Raw genomic sequence first — 15,614 nt, 5'->3', positions numbered from 1 at the left:
ACTACGTACGGTGCGTACTACAAAGTACGAGAGGTGCGGAAGTGAGAGGCTCGTGAAATGGGACGGTCTGGCCTTCGTTGCGCTGCTCAGGTTGCCTAGCAACCATGATACTAACCGCGAGAAACGTTTCATTCAGCTTTGTGTGACAGAAATGAAGGAGAAAAATGTTTTGTTGGTCATTCATTTTTTTATGACATCACTTTGATTAGTTGAGTATCTGAGGCTGAGACCACAGGACTGTAAAACATGATAGTTGGGCTTCATTTATGTACTGAACAGTCATTTAAGATTAGCTAGGAAATAACAATTAGTTAATGTTGTTCATGAGACTAAAGTCATCTCACTGTGGTAATGTAAATATAATATGGCCAATATTATAGTATTGTCAGATTATTATGATATATATATATATTACAGGATATATTACAGCAGTGAACTTGAACTCTGTTATTCACTGGGCTTCAGTACAGATTCAGGTTGCATGCTGCAATGCTTACATATATGTGTAAAAAGCAAATGTACGAGCTGTGATAACTGTGTCTGATAGAATGAAGAGTAGACTGATATATGAAATATTCCTTTATTGGGTGAGAAAATCAGACCATGTCATAACTGCTGTAAGTCACACAGAATAGACATCAGAGCCTTAAACAGGCTGACGTCTGCTAAATGGGTCAAACTGGGCAGAAAGTCTACAAACACATAACATCCTTATAGAATATGATGTAACACTATAGATCAACTTACCTCAGAATATATAAGGCATATAAACAATTACAGCAATATGATGCAACAAACACAGCAGCTACTGATCCAAAATACTCAAAGCTTCATAGAACTGGAACCAACATTTATTTTTAGTTCCATTCTGCTGCTGATACATACTTTAGGTTTCTGAACATTAAACTTGTTGCTGCCTTTCATAGTGTGTAGCTTGAAGGCCCTGAGTACTTTCTCCCACACTGGAAACACTGGGATGATCACATTATGTGAACATTACCTAATAAGACTGATTCAGCACAGACAGTTATGTTAAACTTTCCTAGCAGTCCTTCACAAACATATATATATATATATATGTAGAGGCTTTAAAACCAAGTTAACGCTGACAGTACAAACATCACTAATGTTTGTAACTTTGCCGACATGTGTCCAACAGTAATGCTTTAATGTTCTTCGTTATTAAACTTTCGCACATAAATAAGTGACGTCATATTCAGTACTTACTTTTGACAGTTCACTCTTCGGCCGCTCCCTTCTGCCGGATTTTGCGGCAAAATTATCCACACCCACCGCCGCGCTATGAATTGTGGGATATATGGGACCACGAAGCGTGCACCCGACCACGCTTGATATTTGGGGAAATCGACGCCGCATTTGAAGTACACTTTGAATTGAGACAGCCGTCGTTGCGTCGCTGTGACGTAATCGCACTTGAAATGCGTACTTCAAGCGTGCGGACCCTCTGAATTGGGACACAGCCCTGGAGTGCAGAGACGAGCAGCAGAAGGCACGCTGGAGCAGAAACCAATCAGGACACAGTTTACTGAGGTCAGAGATCATCTCGTTTCCTTACACACTTCTATGCACTCCCTGCTGGATGTTAGCGAGCGTGCAGGCTTTAATCACCTTGTTGTGATTTATTGTTAACATAACTGAGGTTTTACTGACGGCTGTGGAAGCTTTTCTCTGAATTATGAGATAATTTAATCTTTTCCATTTTAGCCTCAATCGCCTCTTCATCTTCTTCTTCCTCTGCTTTCTGTTCCGCTCTTTCTTCTTTGTGTGCAGATTATAAACTGAAGCAGAACATCAGTTTGAGGCTGGATTAAACATCACCGCACAAACTTATGTTCACTCTTCAAACAGCGTGGATTACCAAGATTTGCCGGAGGAAACTGATTGATTACGAGCGCTAAATAATCTTCAGATTAAGGTCTGAATATTTCTCTTTCTCTGAGCTTCTCATCACTTTATCTCCATCCCTCATCATTTTGTTCTTTCTGTAATAAACGCGCAGCTTTGGTCGCCGTCACCGCTGATCAGAGGTCAGCTGTGAAGCTCTCGGGCTTACTGACATCACTGTGAGTCCAGGAAGTGTGTTCAGTTACATCAAGAACGTTTCTCAGAGGAGGCGGCGCCGGTGTCAGTGTGCTGGGGCTCCTCCCAGCTCGACATGAAGCTCCTCCCCTTTGCTGCGTTCCTGCCTATAAAGCTGTCTCGGCTCTTTGGTGCAGGTTTCCTCCTCGCAGTGCTTCAGCCTGGCTAACCTCACCGTCCTGCCGCCTCCTGCAGACAGAATTACGGCGTGCTCTCAGCCCCAGCTCTCAGGTGTTTTGTGGTGTGGTCACAGACCACGCCTCCGCGCGCTGTCTTCAGACGATTAGCTGTTTTTGTTCCTCAGAATGGAGCGCTCTGTTTACAGTTTAGAAAGCGATGTTATCAGATTATTCCACTGTTGGTTTAGTTCTTTACGCTGAAACGAGAACTGAGACTTCATGAAAGTCACAGACGCTCCCGTGTCAGCACGTCGTGAGCGCCGCCAACACCACAGAGTAGAAAACGGTCAGCTTTGACCTCTGACCTCTCCATCACACCGGCTGATAAGCATGATGCAAAAGTAAAATCTGATGACTGCTCTGCAGGGCTGTGCCTCTCACAGTCTTATTGTTGCGTTTAGCTGCTGTTGATGCAGAGGTCAGAGGTCAGGCTGGTGTGTGGAGGTTACGGCAGCCTGACAAATGGATGCTCCTGCTGCTCCTTTATGTGGGCGTGTCCACGCTCTCAGGGGAAACCCGCCTCCTCCTTTCACCCAGAGGGGCTTGGCGCCAAAAAAATCAACAAACCCGCCCCCCGCCATCACGAGCAGAAGCCATGAAAATTTGGTTTAACGTGGTGAAGACGGAGAAACCACCTGCTGCACGGATATCCCAGCGCGAGCCACTGTGCTGAGCTTCCTGAAGCTCCTCCCCCTTTGTTTCCTCCGTAAACATTCAGGTCTGCTACACGTCATCGATATTGAAAAGCTCTGATAAGAAACGTTTGCAGCGCTGCGCGTCTGTCAGGACAAACTCAGATTTAAGTTCACGTTTCACAGAAGCGCTGTCCGTCTTTTATATACAGTCTGTGTCTGAGCTGGTTCAGGACACACTGATCCACAGAGATCCACTGAGTCAGAGCGGGCGCCGCTGCAGCACGCCGAGGGCCGCCGTGTGAATGCTCAGCCGTCTTTGCAGTTTTGTTATCAGTGAGATAACAAAGAGCGCCTTCAGATTAAAGAAGATAACAAGCCGTGTCGCCTCTGCTCGTTGTTGTTATCATCTTGTTTGTGAGCGGCGGGACGAGATGGGCGTCTCCTGATGAACCCTCCGAGCTCTGTTTTCATCTTCCTGCAAATGTGAGCGGCCGATTAAAGCGGCAGAGAAGAAGAACATCGTGTTTTCGCTCAGCCGTCTCAGATTTCAAACGTGATGTTTCCACAAATAAAACCATTAAACCTCAAAATAAAATGATGAACAAAACATAAACATTAAAACAGCAACAAAGGTTAAAGGTTAAAACCAGATTTGAACACTAAGACAGAAAAAATAATTACACTGAAGGTAAAACAACCCAATAAAAAGCAAAACACTAAAGGATAAAAAAATTATTAAATATAACTGAACGAATAAAATAAGGAACACAAAAACCAATAAATTGTAATTTGGTGAAGTTTTGTAAAAATCAAACACATGTAAGCTCAAATACAGTGCAGGCAGATAAACTCTCTGATGTCTGTGAACGTTTCGTGGGCTCTGCAGGCCGCCGCGGTGCGTTCAGGGTCTCCCCCTTTCCTCCTGGACACAGATGTGCACAGATGTTTCAGCTCTCGTCAGTAATCAGCGACAGACTCTACAGACTTTCAGCTGAGGTTGAGTAATTCCACCGCTCATCCAATCAGCTTCCTCCTGCTCTTCTTGGCGTGCACGTGAAGGTTCACCTGTGCAGCTCTGTTTCAGTACGTCTCTCGTGTTTCTCTAGTTTCTTGTTTGACTTTTTAAAAATGATTTCTGGGCGATAACGGCTGCGTCACACTGACGTCCATCCATCCATCCATTTTCTTCCACTTATCCGGGGCCGGGTCGCGGGGGCAGCAGCCCACGCAGAGAAGCCCAGACCTCCCTCTCCCCAGCCACCTCGTCCAGCTTATCCGGGGGAACACCAAGGCGTTCCCAGGCCAGCCGAGAGATATAATCTCTCCAGCGTGCCCAGAATTCATAGCGCGGCCCAGCCAAACTCCAGTTTCCAACAATGGCGGCCGCTGCTTAATTTTAATATTACTCTTATTAATCTTTCTGGGTCACAAAATAAACTTTTAACATATTTTCAGGCGAGAATGTAGCTGTGTAAACATCAAATATCTGCTCGGTTTATCAAGATAGGGTTAGGGGTTAGGGTTCCTCCTTGGTTTTCACACAGCTGAATAAACATCAGACAGAAAACTGATTAAACAGAAGTGTGAGACGGTCGAGAGTTTACTCCAGTGTCCTGTTAGATTTTAGATAGCAAGGAGCAGATGGCGAGTTTATTCAACTCCACCGAGACAGCGGTGACGCTAATCAGAGGGCTGGACCGTCCCATTTCACAGCCGTTTACTTCCGGCCTACCCGACCTCCTGAGGACCCGGCCCACGTAGACCGCGAAGGCCGGGTCCTCAGGAGGATGCAGCCCATGAATTTGGACACGACCCCTGACTTTGTTTGGCGCTCGAATGTCGGAGACTCGGGCGTCCCGATGAAGTGAGAGCGATGAGCTTCTTTGCTCTAATTTAACACGAGCACATTAACGAGCGCATGAACGCGTCGGATGATTTAATCTGTAATCTGCTCAAACTGTGACGCCCACAATAAAAAAAGAGAAGAAGAAGGAGAACAGAGAGGGATTTAAAAACAGCCCAAATTTGCTTTAATTATCTCTGATAAGCAGATTCCTCTAATTGCTTTTAAAACCAGTTGACCATTTTTACCTTCTTACACACACACACACACACACACACACACACACACACACACACACACACACACACACACACACTGCCTGCAAGCCTGCAGTCAATCCTGAGGGATTAACCGCCAACTTGGCCCTAATTTCCAGCCTGACTTTCATCAGCAGGAGCTTCGTTTTCTGCCCAAAGAGACAAACAGCTGATTTTCTCTGTTTATCCTCATCAGCTCCACCCGCTCCACCCACAGATCATCGTCTTTATTATCTTTATTTTCACTTTTATTCAATTCTTCTAGCATTATTGTCAAAATAATGACAATAAATGAAATATAAAAAATGAACATGCTGTGTGTGGAGGTTCAAAACCTCAGAAAGGAAAATAAATAAATCAATGTTTAAAAAAAGAAATAAAATGGCACCAAATCCAGGAAATAAATCCAACGGATAAAGTAGGAACTGTGCATTTGATTCTTTACTCACTTCCTTGATTTAATAGTTTATTTTGCTGAGTTTAGATTTTTCTGTCTGTAAATAAAATTCATCGATCATTAAAACTGACTTTTCAGCACTTTTAAAATCCAGTTTTCTTTATTTTGTACATTTAACAGCAGCTGAAGTCAGATTACAGCAAATCCAAAGCACCAAACACCTGTGAAGAGAGGTCAGAGGTCATTTTTAGGGTCATGAAAAGAGCACAAACAGAAGTGCACGAGGGTCACGTGACCGCAGCCTTCGCAGTGTCATCGGTCAGTCTAGACCCATCCTGCTGTCAGCACGCCCCGTGGGCCGTGCCCCACAGTTTGAGCGGCCCTGATGGAGCCTAGATTAGGTTTGTGAAATCTGATGGTGCTGATGGCAGCAGCTGATTGGTGGATGCTCTGTGATGTTTGGCGCATCAAAGATAAACAGTCTTCCTCCTCCTCTTCCTCCTCTTCCTCTGAAATCCTGATCGGATTGGAGGGAAATTGGTGGCAATTAATCCTCTGGGATTGAGCCCCCCCACTCCCTCCTGCTCTGTGCCCTGATTGGCCGCCGCTGGGATCCCGGGCCTGATAAAGCTGCCCGCCGCCCGTTGCCGCGCTGTTCTCCACCTTCATCACCTCCTCTGCATCATCACCTCCTCTGCTCCATGATGACCGGGCGGGAGGAGCTCAGCGAGGAGAAGCCGCGGGTGAAGCTGATGTCCCCGGGCTTCGGCATCGACAAGAGCCGGCTGCACGGCCCCGGGCTCCGCTCCAAAGGCTTCGCCATCACCGACCTGCTGGGCCTGGAGACAGACCTGCAGGCCCGGCAGCAGCCCGGCGGGGCCCCTTTCGCCTCGGGGCCCGGGACGGAGCAGCACGGGGCCGGTCCCGGCCTCGGCGGGTTCTCCTTCCCGGGGGGGTCGCTGCCCCTTGGCCTCGGCTTCCTGTGCAGCCTGGCGGCGCAGCAGCCCGCCGGGGCGCCGTGCTTCCTGCCTGGACACCTGCCGCTGCTGCAGGCCCGGCCCGACAGCCACTACCTGCAGAACCTGGAGGCCCAGCGGGAGGCCTATTCCGGTACGGAGACAGGCTGGAAGAGGGTCCCTGATGCGAGCCCTTCGCTCCGGCTCGGGTTCTGTGCTGACGCGTCCCTAAAATATTTTTTGCCTTCTTTTAATATGGATTTAGTCACGAGGCCTTCAGCGTCATCACCGACCCGAGTTTATTGGCTCCTTTATCTCAACTTTATTTTGTTTCTGATGATTTTTCGTTCAGATTTGATTTTTTTCTCTTTGCTGTCGCAGATGAAGAGTGTCTGTCGGACCGAAACGACTCCAAAACCTCCGGAAACTCTCAGAAGAGGAAGAAGAGGAGACACCGGTGAGGAAAACTGCAGAACTCAACGAACCGAATGTTTTTAAAACGAAGAAATAATTCAGGGTCATTTTTAAACATTTGGCCTTTTTAAAATTCTAATTCTGTGTTCTTTGCATGTTTGTTCGGTGTTTCCGTTGAATTCGGACAAAAATACAAATAAGTGAAAAAACCCAAACACACATTCAGATTTTTATTCTGAATTCAGCAACGTGAAGAAATAAAAAAGAAGAAACGAAAAAATGACTTTTAAAGACACATTTCAGCTTCACGCAAGACTTGAATATATTTTAATTAAGTTAAAACTACGAATTAATTCGTTTTTAGCAGAAAAAAGAACTTTGATTCATCGTGATTATTAAAAACATTTATTATTATTTTATTATTGAAAGCTTTGTCATAAATATTATAATGTTGATGATGAATCGTGATTGTTCCATTAGTGAAAAGCAGAAAACATTTTCAATCAAATCACAGGAAAAAAAAATGGAGGAACAAACCAAACCGTGGCTGCTTTACTGAATTCAATAAATAATAATCAATAATCAGGTTCCAGTAATTAAGGAGAGAAGACAGATGATAATAATAAAATAAAAAGATTTCATATTTTAACCTGATTTCTTTTAATTTTCAGTCATGAACAATTCTTAGACGTGTAAATAAAATAATCAGTGATGTCAGTAATGAAGAAGATCAAACGTGATGAAGAATGAAACATGATCGGGTCTCCTGCTGTGTTCAGGACGGTGTTCACCTCCCACCAGCTGGAGGAGCTGGAGAAGGCCTTCCAGGAGGCTCATTACCCCGACGTGTACGCCCGGGAGATGCTGGCCATGAAGACGGAGCTGCCCGAGGACAGGATACAGGTGAGGGTCCCGATCAGGTGACATCAATCTGACCAATCGGCAGAGTGGAGAACTGATCCGAGGAACATCTGTAATGAGAAAACCCTGAATCATTCAAATCAGAGACAGATTTCCTGTGAGGGGGAAACATCAGCGTAAAAACAAGTTTTCTCAATTTGAAAAAAAAAAAGGTATTTTTTCCAAATTGTTTTTATTATTGATTTAATGAATTTATTTGAAGAGGCTGTTTGGTTTTTAATATTTGGGCTTTAATCTGATCTGAACTTTGTTCTGTTTTGTTGATTTTATTGAGAAATGCTGTGAACATGTGAAATCGTGTTGTTTTTATTTCTTTGTGTAACACATTATTTATTCGTTTACCTGCTCAAGTGTTGGGCACGACCTCTGACCTCTGTACTTCCTGTTTTATTTCCAGGTGTGGTTTCAGAACCGGCGGGCCAAGTGGCGTAAGCGTGAGAAGTGCTGGGGTCGCAGCAGCGTCATGGCGGAGTACGGTCTGTACGGCGCCATGGTGCGACACTCCATCCCGCTGCCCGAGTCCATCCTCAACTCTGCCAAGAACGGCATGATGGGATCGTGCGCCCCCTGGCTGCTCGGTGAGCCGCATGCACGTCAGTGCCACACGTGCACCACAGCAGCATCAATACACACCGATCAGTGATCAATAAGCCTTTAGAGTAAACAATGAAGTGCTGCGTGTAACACGGGCCTGAATGTTTTCATGTTACCATAGCAGTGAACAAACATGTAAACAACACTGCAGTTCGCACTGGACTGAACCTGAATGTGACTCCGCCCCCACAGGGATGCACAAGAAGTCTTTGGAAATGTCCAAAAAGTGTTCCAGCCCTCCGGCGTCCGACTCGACGCGCTCAGATTCGTTCTGCGATGCCTCGGAACGACGAGGTTCCGGCAAGGCCCAGGAGCCGGAGGAGGACAAGCTGATGGAGGAGGAAGAGGACGAGGTGGAGGAGGAGGTGGCCATTGACCTGTCCAGCTCATCTAAACAGCAGCAGCAGGAGGAGGGCGGAGCCTCGATAAGAACCGCCTCTTCACCACAGCAACAAAGCTGCAGCGAATCAGACGAACATAGCTGAAGGCAATCTGACCAAAGAGGAGGAAGGTGTTCTGTTCAGGCAGCGCTGTGATGGGATTGGCTCTTTCAGGAAGCACAGCCAATTGAAACAAACACAGCCAAACTTTACTTGTTACTATGCAAAGTTAGTTTGTTCAAACGCTAGCTGCTGGTTTGCTAACAAAGCTAAGAGCTAATATAAATATTGTTTTGGTGTGCTACTACCTGTTAAAATATCAGCAGGATTGATCATGTAAGCATTTTGTAGCTGACTTTATTTTCTCAGTGTTAGCGACAAAAAAGTTCTGATTTTAGATGAAAAACAATGATTTTAAAAGTTTCAGTTGTCAATAAGTGTTAACAGTGAAACAAATAATGGGAAAATATGAGTCATGATAACATATTTTGATAGAAAATGCTATTACTTAAAGCTATTTTTAGCTAACATGCTAATATATGTAAACCCAGTGTTATACTATAAGGATCAGCTAGCAAACTTTAGCACTTCAAAAAAGCTTTAATTGCTACTATTAACTTTTTGTATTAATATTTGAACATTTCAGATTTACCATGCTAGTGGCATGCTACGGTGGTAATTTCTGCACTGTGCGACAAAGTGTTGTTAGTGTGCTAAAATAGCCTGATACTAACAGAGCACTAGCATTAAGCATGCTAATCATTAAGTATGCTAACTTATGTTCTGAAACAACAAAATAGTGATTTGCTGTGCTCGCCGTGCTCCTGGGAAACTAATGTTCATCGTTAAGATGAACACCGATGCTGTGATGTTCAGATCAGCCTCGAGGGGTTGGAGTCTTTTCTAAAAGACTGTGAAAGACGTGTGTGTGTGTGTATTTGTTTTATATCCATGGTTTTTGGGAGTCTGAGAATATCTAATGTTTTCTTCCTGTTGGTTTTTGTGTTTTATAGTTGGACCTGCTTGACTGAAACTCTGTGAATGTAATTTAAATGTAAGATTTCAAACATTTTATCATTATTATTATTATTAGTAGTAGTATATGCTTATACAGGTGGAGATTCAGCAGGGTGGAAAATAAAGAAGTATTTTTGGAATCAGCTGAGCTTTGTTGTGATTTATTAAACCAAACACTCATTAAAACTTAATTTTACACATCAGCTGAAAAAAAGAGGCACATATTTACTACTCGTTTTAAAAGAGCATCATTCTATAAAGTTTCCAAATTCTATATTCAGTTTTAACAGGAAACTTTGAGTACCATAAATGTTTAATTCAAATGGTTTGTGAATTGTTTCTATCACTTTTGCCACCTACTGACTTCCATATCTACTTCGCGGTACCCCAAATTAACCAGACAGGTGAAAAAAATACAAATAAAATTCATAAAAGGCCAAGAGATTCACTCATCTTCATCTTTCTGTTATAAAACAAATGTAATGAAACTGAAGGATGAATTGAAAATATGATTTAATTCCATTTTAGGCATTGCTGCCGGTATTAGAAGAAAAACAGGCACCTTTGAAAATAAAAATGTTTTTATACCATTTAATACTGCTTTTTCTGTGTTATCTGAATTAAATTACACGTGTATCATCAGCCATCACGATGTTGTTTGTTAGAACGGCAACTTATCTACAGCTGAGAGGAAGCAGTTGGACCAGTTCATAAAGGCCAGCTCTGTGATAGGATGCCCCCTCGACCCAGTGCAGGTGGTAGGAGACAGAAGAATCCTTGGACGGTGTCTCCACCCCACGCATGAAGCTGTGGCAGAACTGGAGAGCTCCTTTGGTCTCACCCTGCTGCATCCACAGTGCACAAAGGAGTGTCGCGGGTCCCTCCTCCCAGCAGCTGTTGGACTTCCATCACGGCTCCCAACAAACTCAATAAAGTATTTACATCCTGCTGGTATTTGCAGTTTTTCCATTTTTGCTAAATAGTCTGTTGTTGTTGGTTTTTAAGCACAAATATACAGCATTTTGTGCACCAATAATCCTACTCAGCTGCACATTTCTGTGAGTCCTGCTTTTTTAATGTTGGAAATCTGCCTCTACAGTCTCTTAATTGTTGTTTTTTTAAATTTCATATTCTTTACTTTTGTGTGAATCTGCATGCTCCGCCTGTCCCGGTGAGGGACAATAAAGGATATTTCTATTCTATTCCATTAAAGACATTCACATTTACGTTCATATTCCACACTGAAGTAAGCCAAACTCTATTTTAAAATCATGTAATTTAAGGATTTTTCGTAATGTTTATTATCCAATGCGCGACGCCTTCAGTAGATTCAGCAGAAAATCAATAAATGTACTTTTATTCACTTTCCGCTTCCCTTTCCCGACCAGTGCCTGCGGGATAAGCCAATTACGTCACTTCCTCTATCCACATTAGCGGTTTGGTTGCTAAGCTAACTGGCCACTGAGAGCGGGAACTCCTAAAAAATGGCTGATTTAAGCACTTTCAGGAATGAAGTGGCGCTCGTCGTCAACAGCCTGGCCAGGGCGGTGGTGACGGAGATTTTCAGCGCTGTGGAGGGAGCTTCTTTAAACAGACAAAGCCTCGAAGCCGAGGTAAGCCAGCCAGCTAACTGTCGCTAACAGCTAGCTCAACTCCAGCTCTTCCGGTTTCACGTGCTCACGGTGTGCGTGCGAGAGAAGACGAAGAAGAAGCGCGAGGTGTTGAAGTGGTTTACTCACTCCCAAAGTCCCAATGTCATCATCCCGAGCTCCGTTTAAAGATCCTCCAATTTTAGTTCGTCAATAATTTATTAACTCAGTGACACAAATCATTACAACCGAGACTACTTAGACCTAGAGCCTGAAAATTGGCTCCTCCTTCTTACCTGTGACTGAAATCTAAGCCGCCTACATTTCGGCATGTTTTAAGTTGGAAAGAGAAAAGTTTCACTTAACACACAGGTAAAGACATTCACCTGCAGCAGGAGCTGTTTTTCTGCTTTTACCTCACAGGTTCCAAGTATAGGTTAGCGTTCAGCATTGTTTTTGGGAAATATCCTGAATCAAATATGAACCTTTTCCCCCTCATATGTGTGATCATGTGCAGACAGTTTTGTTGAGTCGGAGTGACAGTGAAGAAAACCTAAAAACAAGAACATTCCCAATGAAGATCCATCATCTATCATCAGAAAACATGAGTCATGAAACGGTGTGTGTGTTTTCCTCACAGGAGAAACTCGGCGCTCTCGTCGAGCATCTCTGTTTTGAAGCTGTGGAGAAAATCCTGAAGCTGGTCAATCTGAGCGTTATGAAGAGCGGCGAGAACGTGGGCCAGATGCATGATGGGAGCGAGGATGTTTCAGAGACAGCCGGAGGTCAGTACTCTGACCTCTGATTGGCTGCAGATTGAACAGCTGGGACGGGGTCCCTGAAAGAATGATTACATCACCACCTAAACGCCTCAGGTTGTGTACTTGCTGTTTCCTGTTTTGCAGGCGAAGGCGGCGGTGGCGCTCCCTTCCCCCCCTCAGAGCAGACCTACATCTTGGTTTACGAGGTCAGTGAGTGAGTCCAGCAAACTGCCAGAGAACGAGCGCTAAGCGAGCACTGACACCTGTCCTCTGTCTTTCAGAACGCCGCCGCCGACTCACAGTGTGTGCTGGTGTCACTGGAGAGTCACGCTAACGGTGAGAAGTCGCTCCTTTGATTTGTCACTGATTAAACCTGAAAAAGGTGATTTTCTTATCCACAGTGTGGGTGTTATGCAGCAGGCCACACCCCCGGACAGGCACCTGTTTGGTGAAGGTGTTGTCTGTAGCGTGAAATCACAGCATCATGATTGGCCGTGACATCATATTTTCTCAGGTTACTTGATAGTTTTTTAAGATGTGCGAGCGCTGTCCGACTGTCCCGTCTACAAGTAACGTCCCGCTCACAGACTTCCTGTTGCTCTGTTACAGGTGGAAATGAAAGCACGCGTGATGTAACAGGTCAGGGGACAGAGCTCTCCCCCTCCTCGTCTGCGCCTCAGGCCGATGACCACGAGTACGCTCGCTCGACGTCGCCTCCATCCAGCAGTGCCTCAGCGGCAGTGGGTGGGGTCAGGAAGAGGCCTCGCGGCCGCAGGAGGAGACCTCGAATCGTGGCGTCTGGTGAGGCAACAGAGACTCACCTACAGTGCTCGCACTGCGCCATGTTGTTTCCAAACAGCGAGCGGCTCACCGACCACAAGAAGAAGGCTCACCCAGCGTGCTCGGTGTGTGGCCTGCGGTTCACTGGTGTCCTGAAACTGCGTGAACACGAGCTGAAAAATCACGGGCTGCTGCCGTACACCTGCGACTTCTGCCCGAAGAGGTTTAACCACAAGGCGCATCGCGACCTGCACGTGAAGGCGCGGCACACCGGCGAGAAGAGCTGCCACTGCGACATCTGCGGGAAGGGCTACGCCTGCGTGAGCGTGCTGAAGACGCACCGCATCACGCACTTCGACAAGTCGTTCATCTGTGACGTCTGCGGGAAGGGCTTCTACCACGCCTGCCACCTGACACGCCACAAGCTGGTGCACGAGGAAGTGCGGCCGTTCCGCTGCCCCACCTGCGGGAAGGGCTTCACGCAGGCCGCCAACCTGCGCAGCCACCAGGCGACGCACACCGGCGAGCGGCAGCTCTGCTCTATCTGCGGCAAGAGCTTCCGCTGTCTGAAAAACCACGTCATCAGCAAACATTCGCACGAGCTGCCCGCCGACGAGCTGCCCGCTGTCGACGCCATCGTTAGCTGCGAGGTCTGCGGCAAGAAGTTCCCGAACCCGTCGCAGTACCGCGCACATCAGCGGAGCCACACCGGGGAGAAACCTTTCCACTGCGACATCTGTGGGAAAAGCTACCGTCTGAAGGAGCTGCTGCGCGACCACCGCTACACACACACCGGGGAGAAACCGTACCGCTGCTCGCTGTGCCCCAAGACCTTCAACCTCGCCACGAGCTTCATGAGGCACCGCAGCATCCACAGCGGCGAGACGCCGTACAGCTGCCGCGACTGCGGTAAACACTTCCGCCTGTTCACCTTTCTCAAGGCTCACCTGCAGACCAAAGCTCACGTGAAGCAGACAGGAGCGCAGGGAAACGCCCCCCCCGCCAATCAGCAGCATCGAACAGGAGGTGGTCCCGGGCGGATCCATAATTGCTGCCCAGCTGGTGTCGAGTCTTTAAAGCAAAACGATGAAACCGTAAACACAAACGGCAAGTGGGAGAACTCGCCGTTTGTGTTTACAGTGTTTAAGAACTGCAAGAACTCAGCGGCCACAGTCGCACTCTGCACCAGAGCTGTGAGGCGTGGCGCCGCGTGGTCGTTAAACTCGTATCTGTTTGGTAATAACTTAGTTATTACTGATGTGTCATGTGACGTCTGTTTAGTTTGAAAACAAACTCAGATCAGAAAAGATCGCCATGCCGAATTTCAATATAAATGAAGAATGACGTTTGCATTATTTGGGGCGTGGCCTCTTTGACAGGTGAATGACCGTTCTTTATATACAGTCTGATTCCAGCCAGTTCCTCTGCACTTTCAGAATAGAGCGCCTGGAGTTTTCCCGTCTGACCAGTTGTCCTGCTTTGTGACCTTTGACCTCTGTTGTGTCGGCCGTGCCCCTCTGTGATAGCTGCTCATGTAATCCAGCTGTTTTCCAGCTGAACAGAGGTGAGATTAAAGGATCCAATCAGCAGATAATCCTGACCCTTTGTGTTTGAACAGTTTAATCACCGTGGCGACCGCTGATTGCTACTGTTGTCTCTGTTTACCTGTTAAAGACCGCCATGTTTTCCATGTCAGCGTGTCAGAGCTGCAGCTGTTAATCCCAGTTTCGATGCGGGCTAATAATTGTGACAGCTTATTGGCTGACAGGCATGCGAGGAGCCGCAGATTTAACGTGGACGTCGGCGAGCTGGTCAGGCGCTCAGACGCTCACAGGGTTAAAGCTGAAGTGTCGCTGACAGCAGGAATCAGCTGTTTACGTCAGATTAATCGTGTCTTTTGTCATGTTTTACTGTTGTTATCCACACAGGAAACACTCGGCGGTAACTTCCTGTCTCTAATCTTTGAAAGCCTCGTGTTTCAGCTCGTCTCTTTATAAACATAAAGACATAAAGAAAATTCTGAGAATAAAAAAAGTGGAAATGTGCAGATTACAGTAGTTGTTTGCGCAGCTGACCAGCCGTCCTGTGGTACAGCATCCGTGCTCCTTATTGGTCGAGGCTGTAACCATGGATATCTGTCCATTTCATTTTGTACAAATCCAGCAGCTTCTCTTCAGCGTCCTCGTGCTCATCGCCGGCTGAAAGACAAATCACCTCCTTCCTTTAGCTAAAACTGAGTCTGAAGTACGACCTCACGCACTCGATGACAAACGGCCTTCCTGTTTGACGCGTTTGGTCTTGTGTGCGATCTTCAGACCTCGCTCTGACATTTTAATAAAACACGCAGAAAGGAAGTTGTGTTTCGCACGCCCTGCTTGTTTCTGCAGGTTTTTCCACATCTGTGGACGCTCGGCTCACAGAGCTTCCTTTAGAAATGCAAAACACCCAAACTGCTCGCACAGGTGTGACTTTACAGGCGTGCCATCACTTTGAAATATCTGCAGGTTTTAATGTGAGCGGGCGGCTTCATGAGGACGCTCAGCCGGGGACACCTTAGTTCAAATTTAAATGGTTTCTTTATGTTCACAAAGGAAGTGATGTAACAGTTAACAATAAGAAGACAAGACAGGAAGTTGTTTGTAGTTTAATGAATAAATGTGACAATAAAAAGTGAACACGAGCAGATTAAAGCTGACGTTCTGACTTTAATTTAAATGTAATATAAAAAACATCATTATGGGATTAAAAATGCAAACATATTTTTATTACATGTTTCTGAATAAATATGAGA

The 15,614-nt window shown here is 45.9% G+C and overlaps 2 protein-coding genes across 3 annotated transcripts; both read left to right on the top strand.

The window, feature by feature from the left end:
• Positions 1-5,989: 5,989 nt before the first annotated feature.
• On the top strand, positions 5,990-10,149 carry vsx1 (visual system homeobox 1 homolog, chx10-like). 2 transcript variants are annotated; one of them, XM_040033779.1, is made up of 5 exons: positions 5,990-6,521; positions 6,749-6,824; positions 7,561-7,684; positions 8,100-8,295; positions 8,489-10,149. In XM_040033779.1, the coding sequence occupies exons 1-5, from the start codon at positions 6,113-6,115 to the stop codon at positions 8,779-8,781; spliced, it is 1,098 nt and encodes a 365-aa protein (XP_039889713.1). In that variant the 5' UTR covers positions 5,990-6,112; the 3' UTR covers positions 8,782-10,149. The 2 variants fall into 2 exon arrangements, with proteins under 2 accessions (XP_039889713.1, XP_039889714.1); XM_040033780.1 differs by having other exon boundaries at positions 5,991-6,521; positions 8,100-8,280.
• Positions 10,150-11,148: 999 nt separating this feature from the next.
• Positions 11,149-15,513, top strand: LOC120734783 (zinc finger protein 136-like). Its single transcript, XM_040033749.1, has 5 exons — positions 11,149-11,306; positions 11,923-12,067; positions 12,188-12,249; positions 12,325-12,379; positions 12,653-15,513. The coding sequence occupies exons 1-5, from the start codon at positions 11,178-11,180 to the stop codon at positions 14,107-14,109; spliced, it is 1,848 nt and encodes a 615-aa protein (XP_039889683.1). The 5' UTR covers positions 11,149-11,177; the 3' UTR covers positions 14,110-15,513.
• Positions 15,514-15,614: the final 101 nt, after the last annotated feature.

Source organism: Simochromis diagramma, unplaced genomic scaffold (assembly GCF_900408965.1).
Source record: "Simochromis diagramma unplaced genomic scaffold, fSimDia1.1 OVJJ01000176.1, whole genome shotgun sequence".
Lineage (NCBI taxonomy): Eukaryota > Metazoa > Chordata > Actinopteri > Cichliformes > Cichlidae > Simochromis > Simochromis diagramma.
Note: the sequence above shows the minus strand (reverse complement) of the source record. Positions and strands in the feature narration are given on the sequence as shown.

Coding starts and splice junctions, on each gene's coding strand:
- vsx1 (XM_040033779.1), top strand. CDS start 6,113: ATGATGACCGGGCGGGAGGAGCTCAGCGAGGAGAAGCCGCGGGTGAAG. Junction 6,522..6,748: donor CCAGCGGGAGGCCTATTCCG/GTACGGAGACAG, acceptor TTGCTGTCGCAG/ATGAAGAGTGTCTGTCGGAC. Junction 7,685..8,099: donor TGCCCGAGGACAGGATACAG/GTGAGGGTCCCG, acceptor TTTTATTTCCAG/GTGTGGTTTCAGAACCGGCG.
- LOC120734783 (XM_040033749.1), top strand. CDS start 11,178: ATGGCTGATTTAAGCACTTTCAGGAATGAAGTGGCGCTCGTCGTCAAC. Junction 11,307..11,922: donor GACAAAGCCTCGAAGCCGAG/GTAAGCCAGCCA, acceptor TTTTCCTCACAG/GAGAAACTCGGCGCTCTCGT. Junction 12,068..12,187: donor TGTTTCAGAGACAGCCGGAG/GTCAGTACTCTG, acceptor CCTGTTTTGCAG/GCGAAGGCGGCGGTGGCGCT.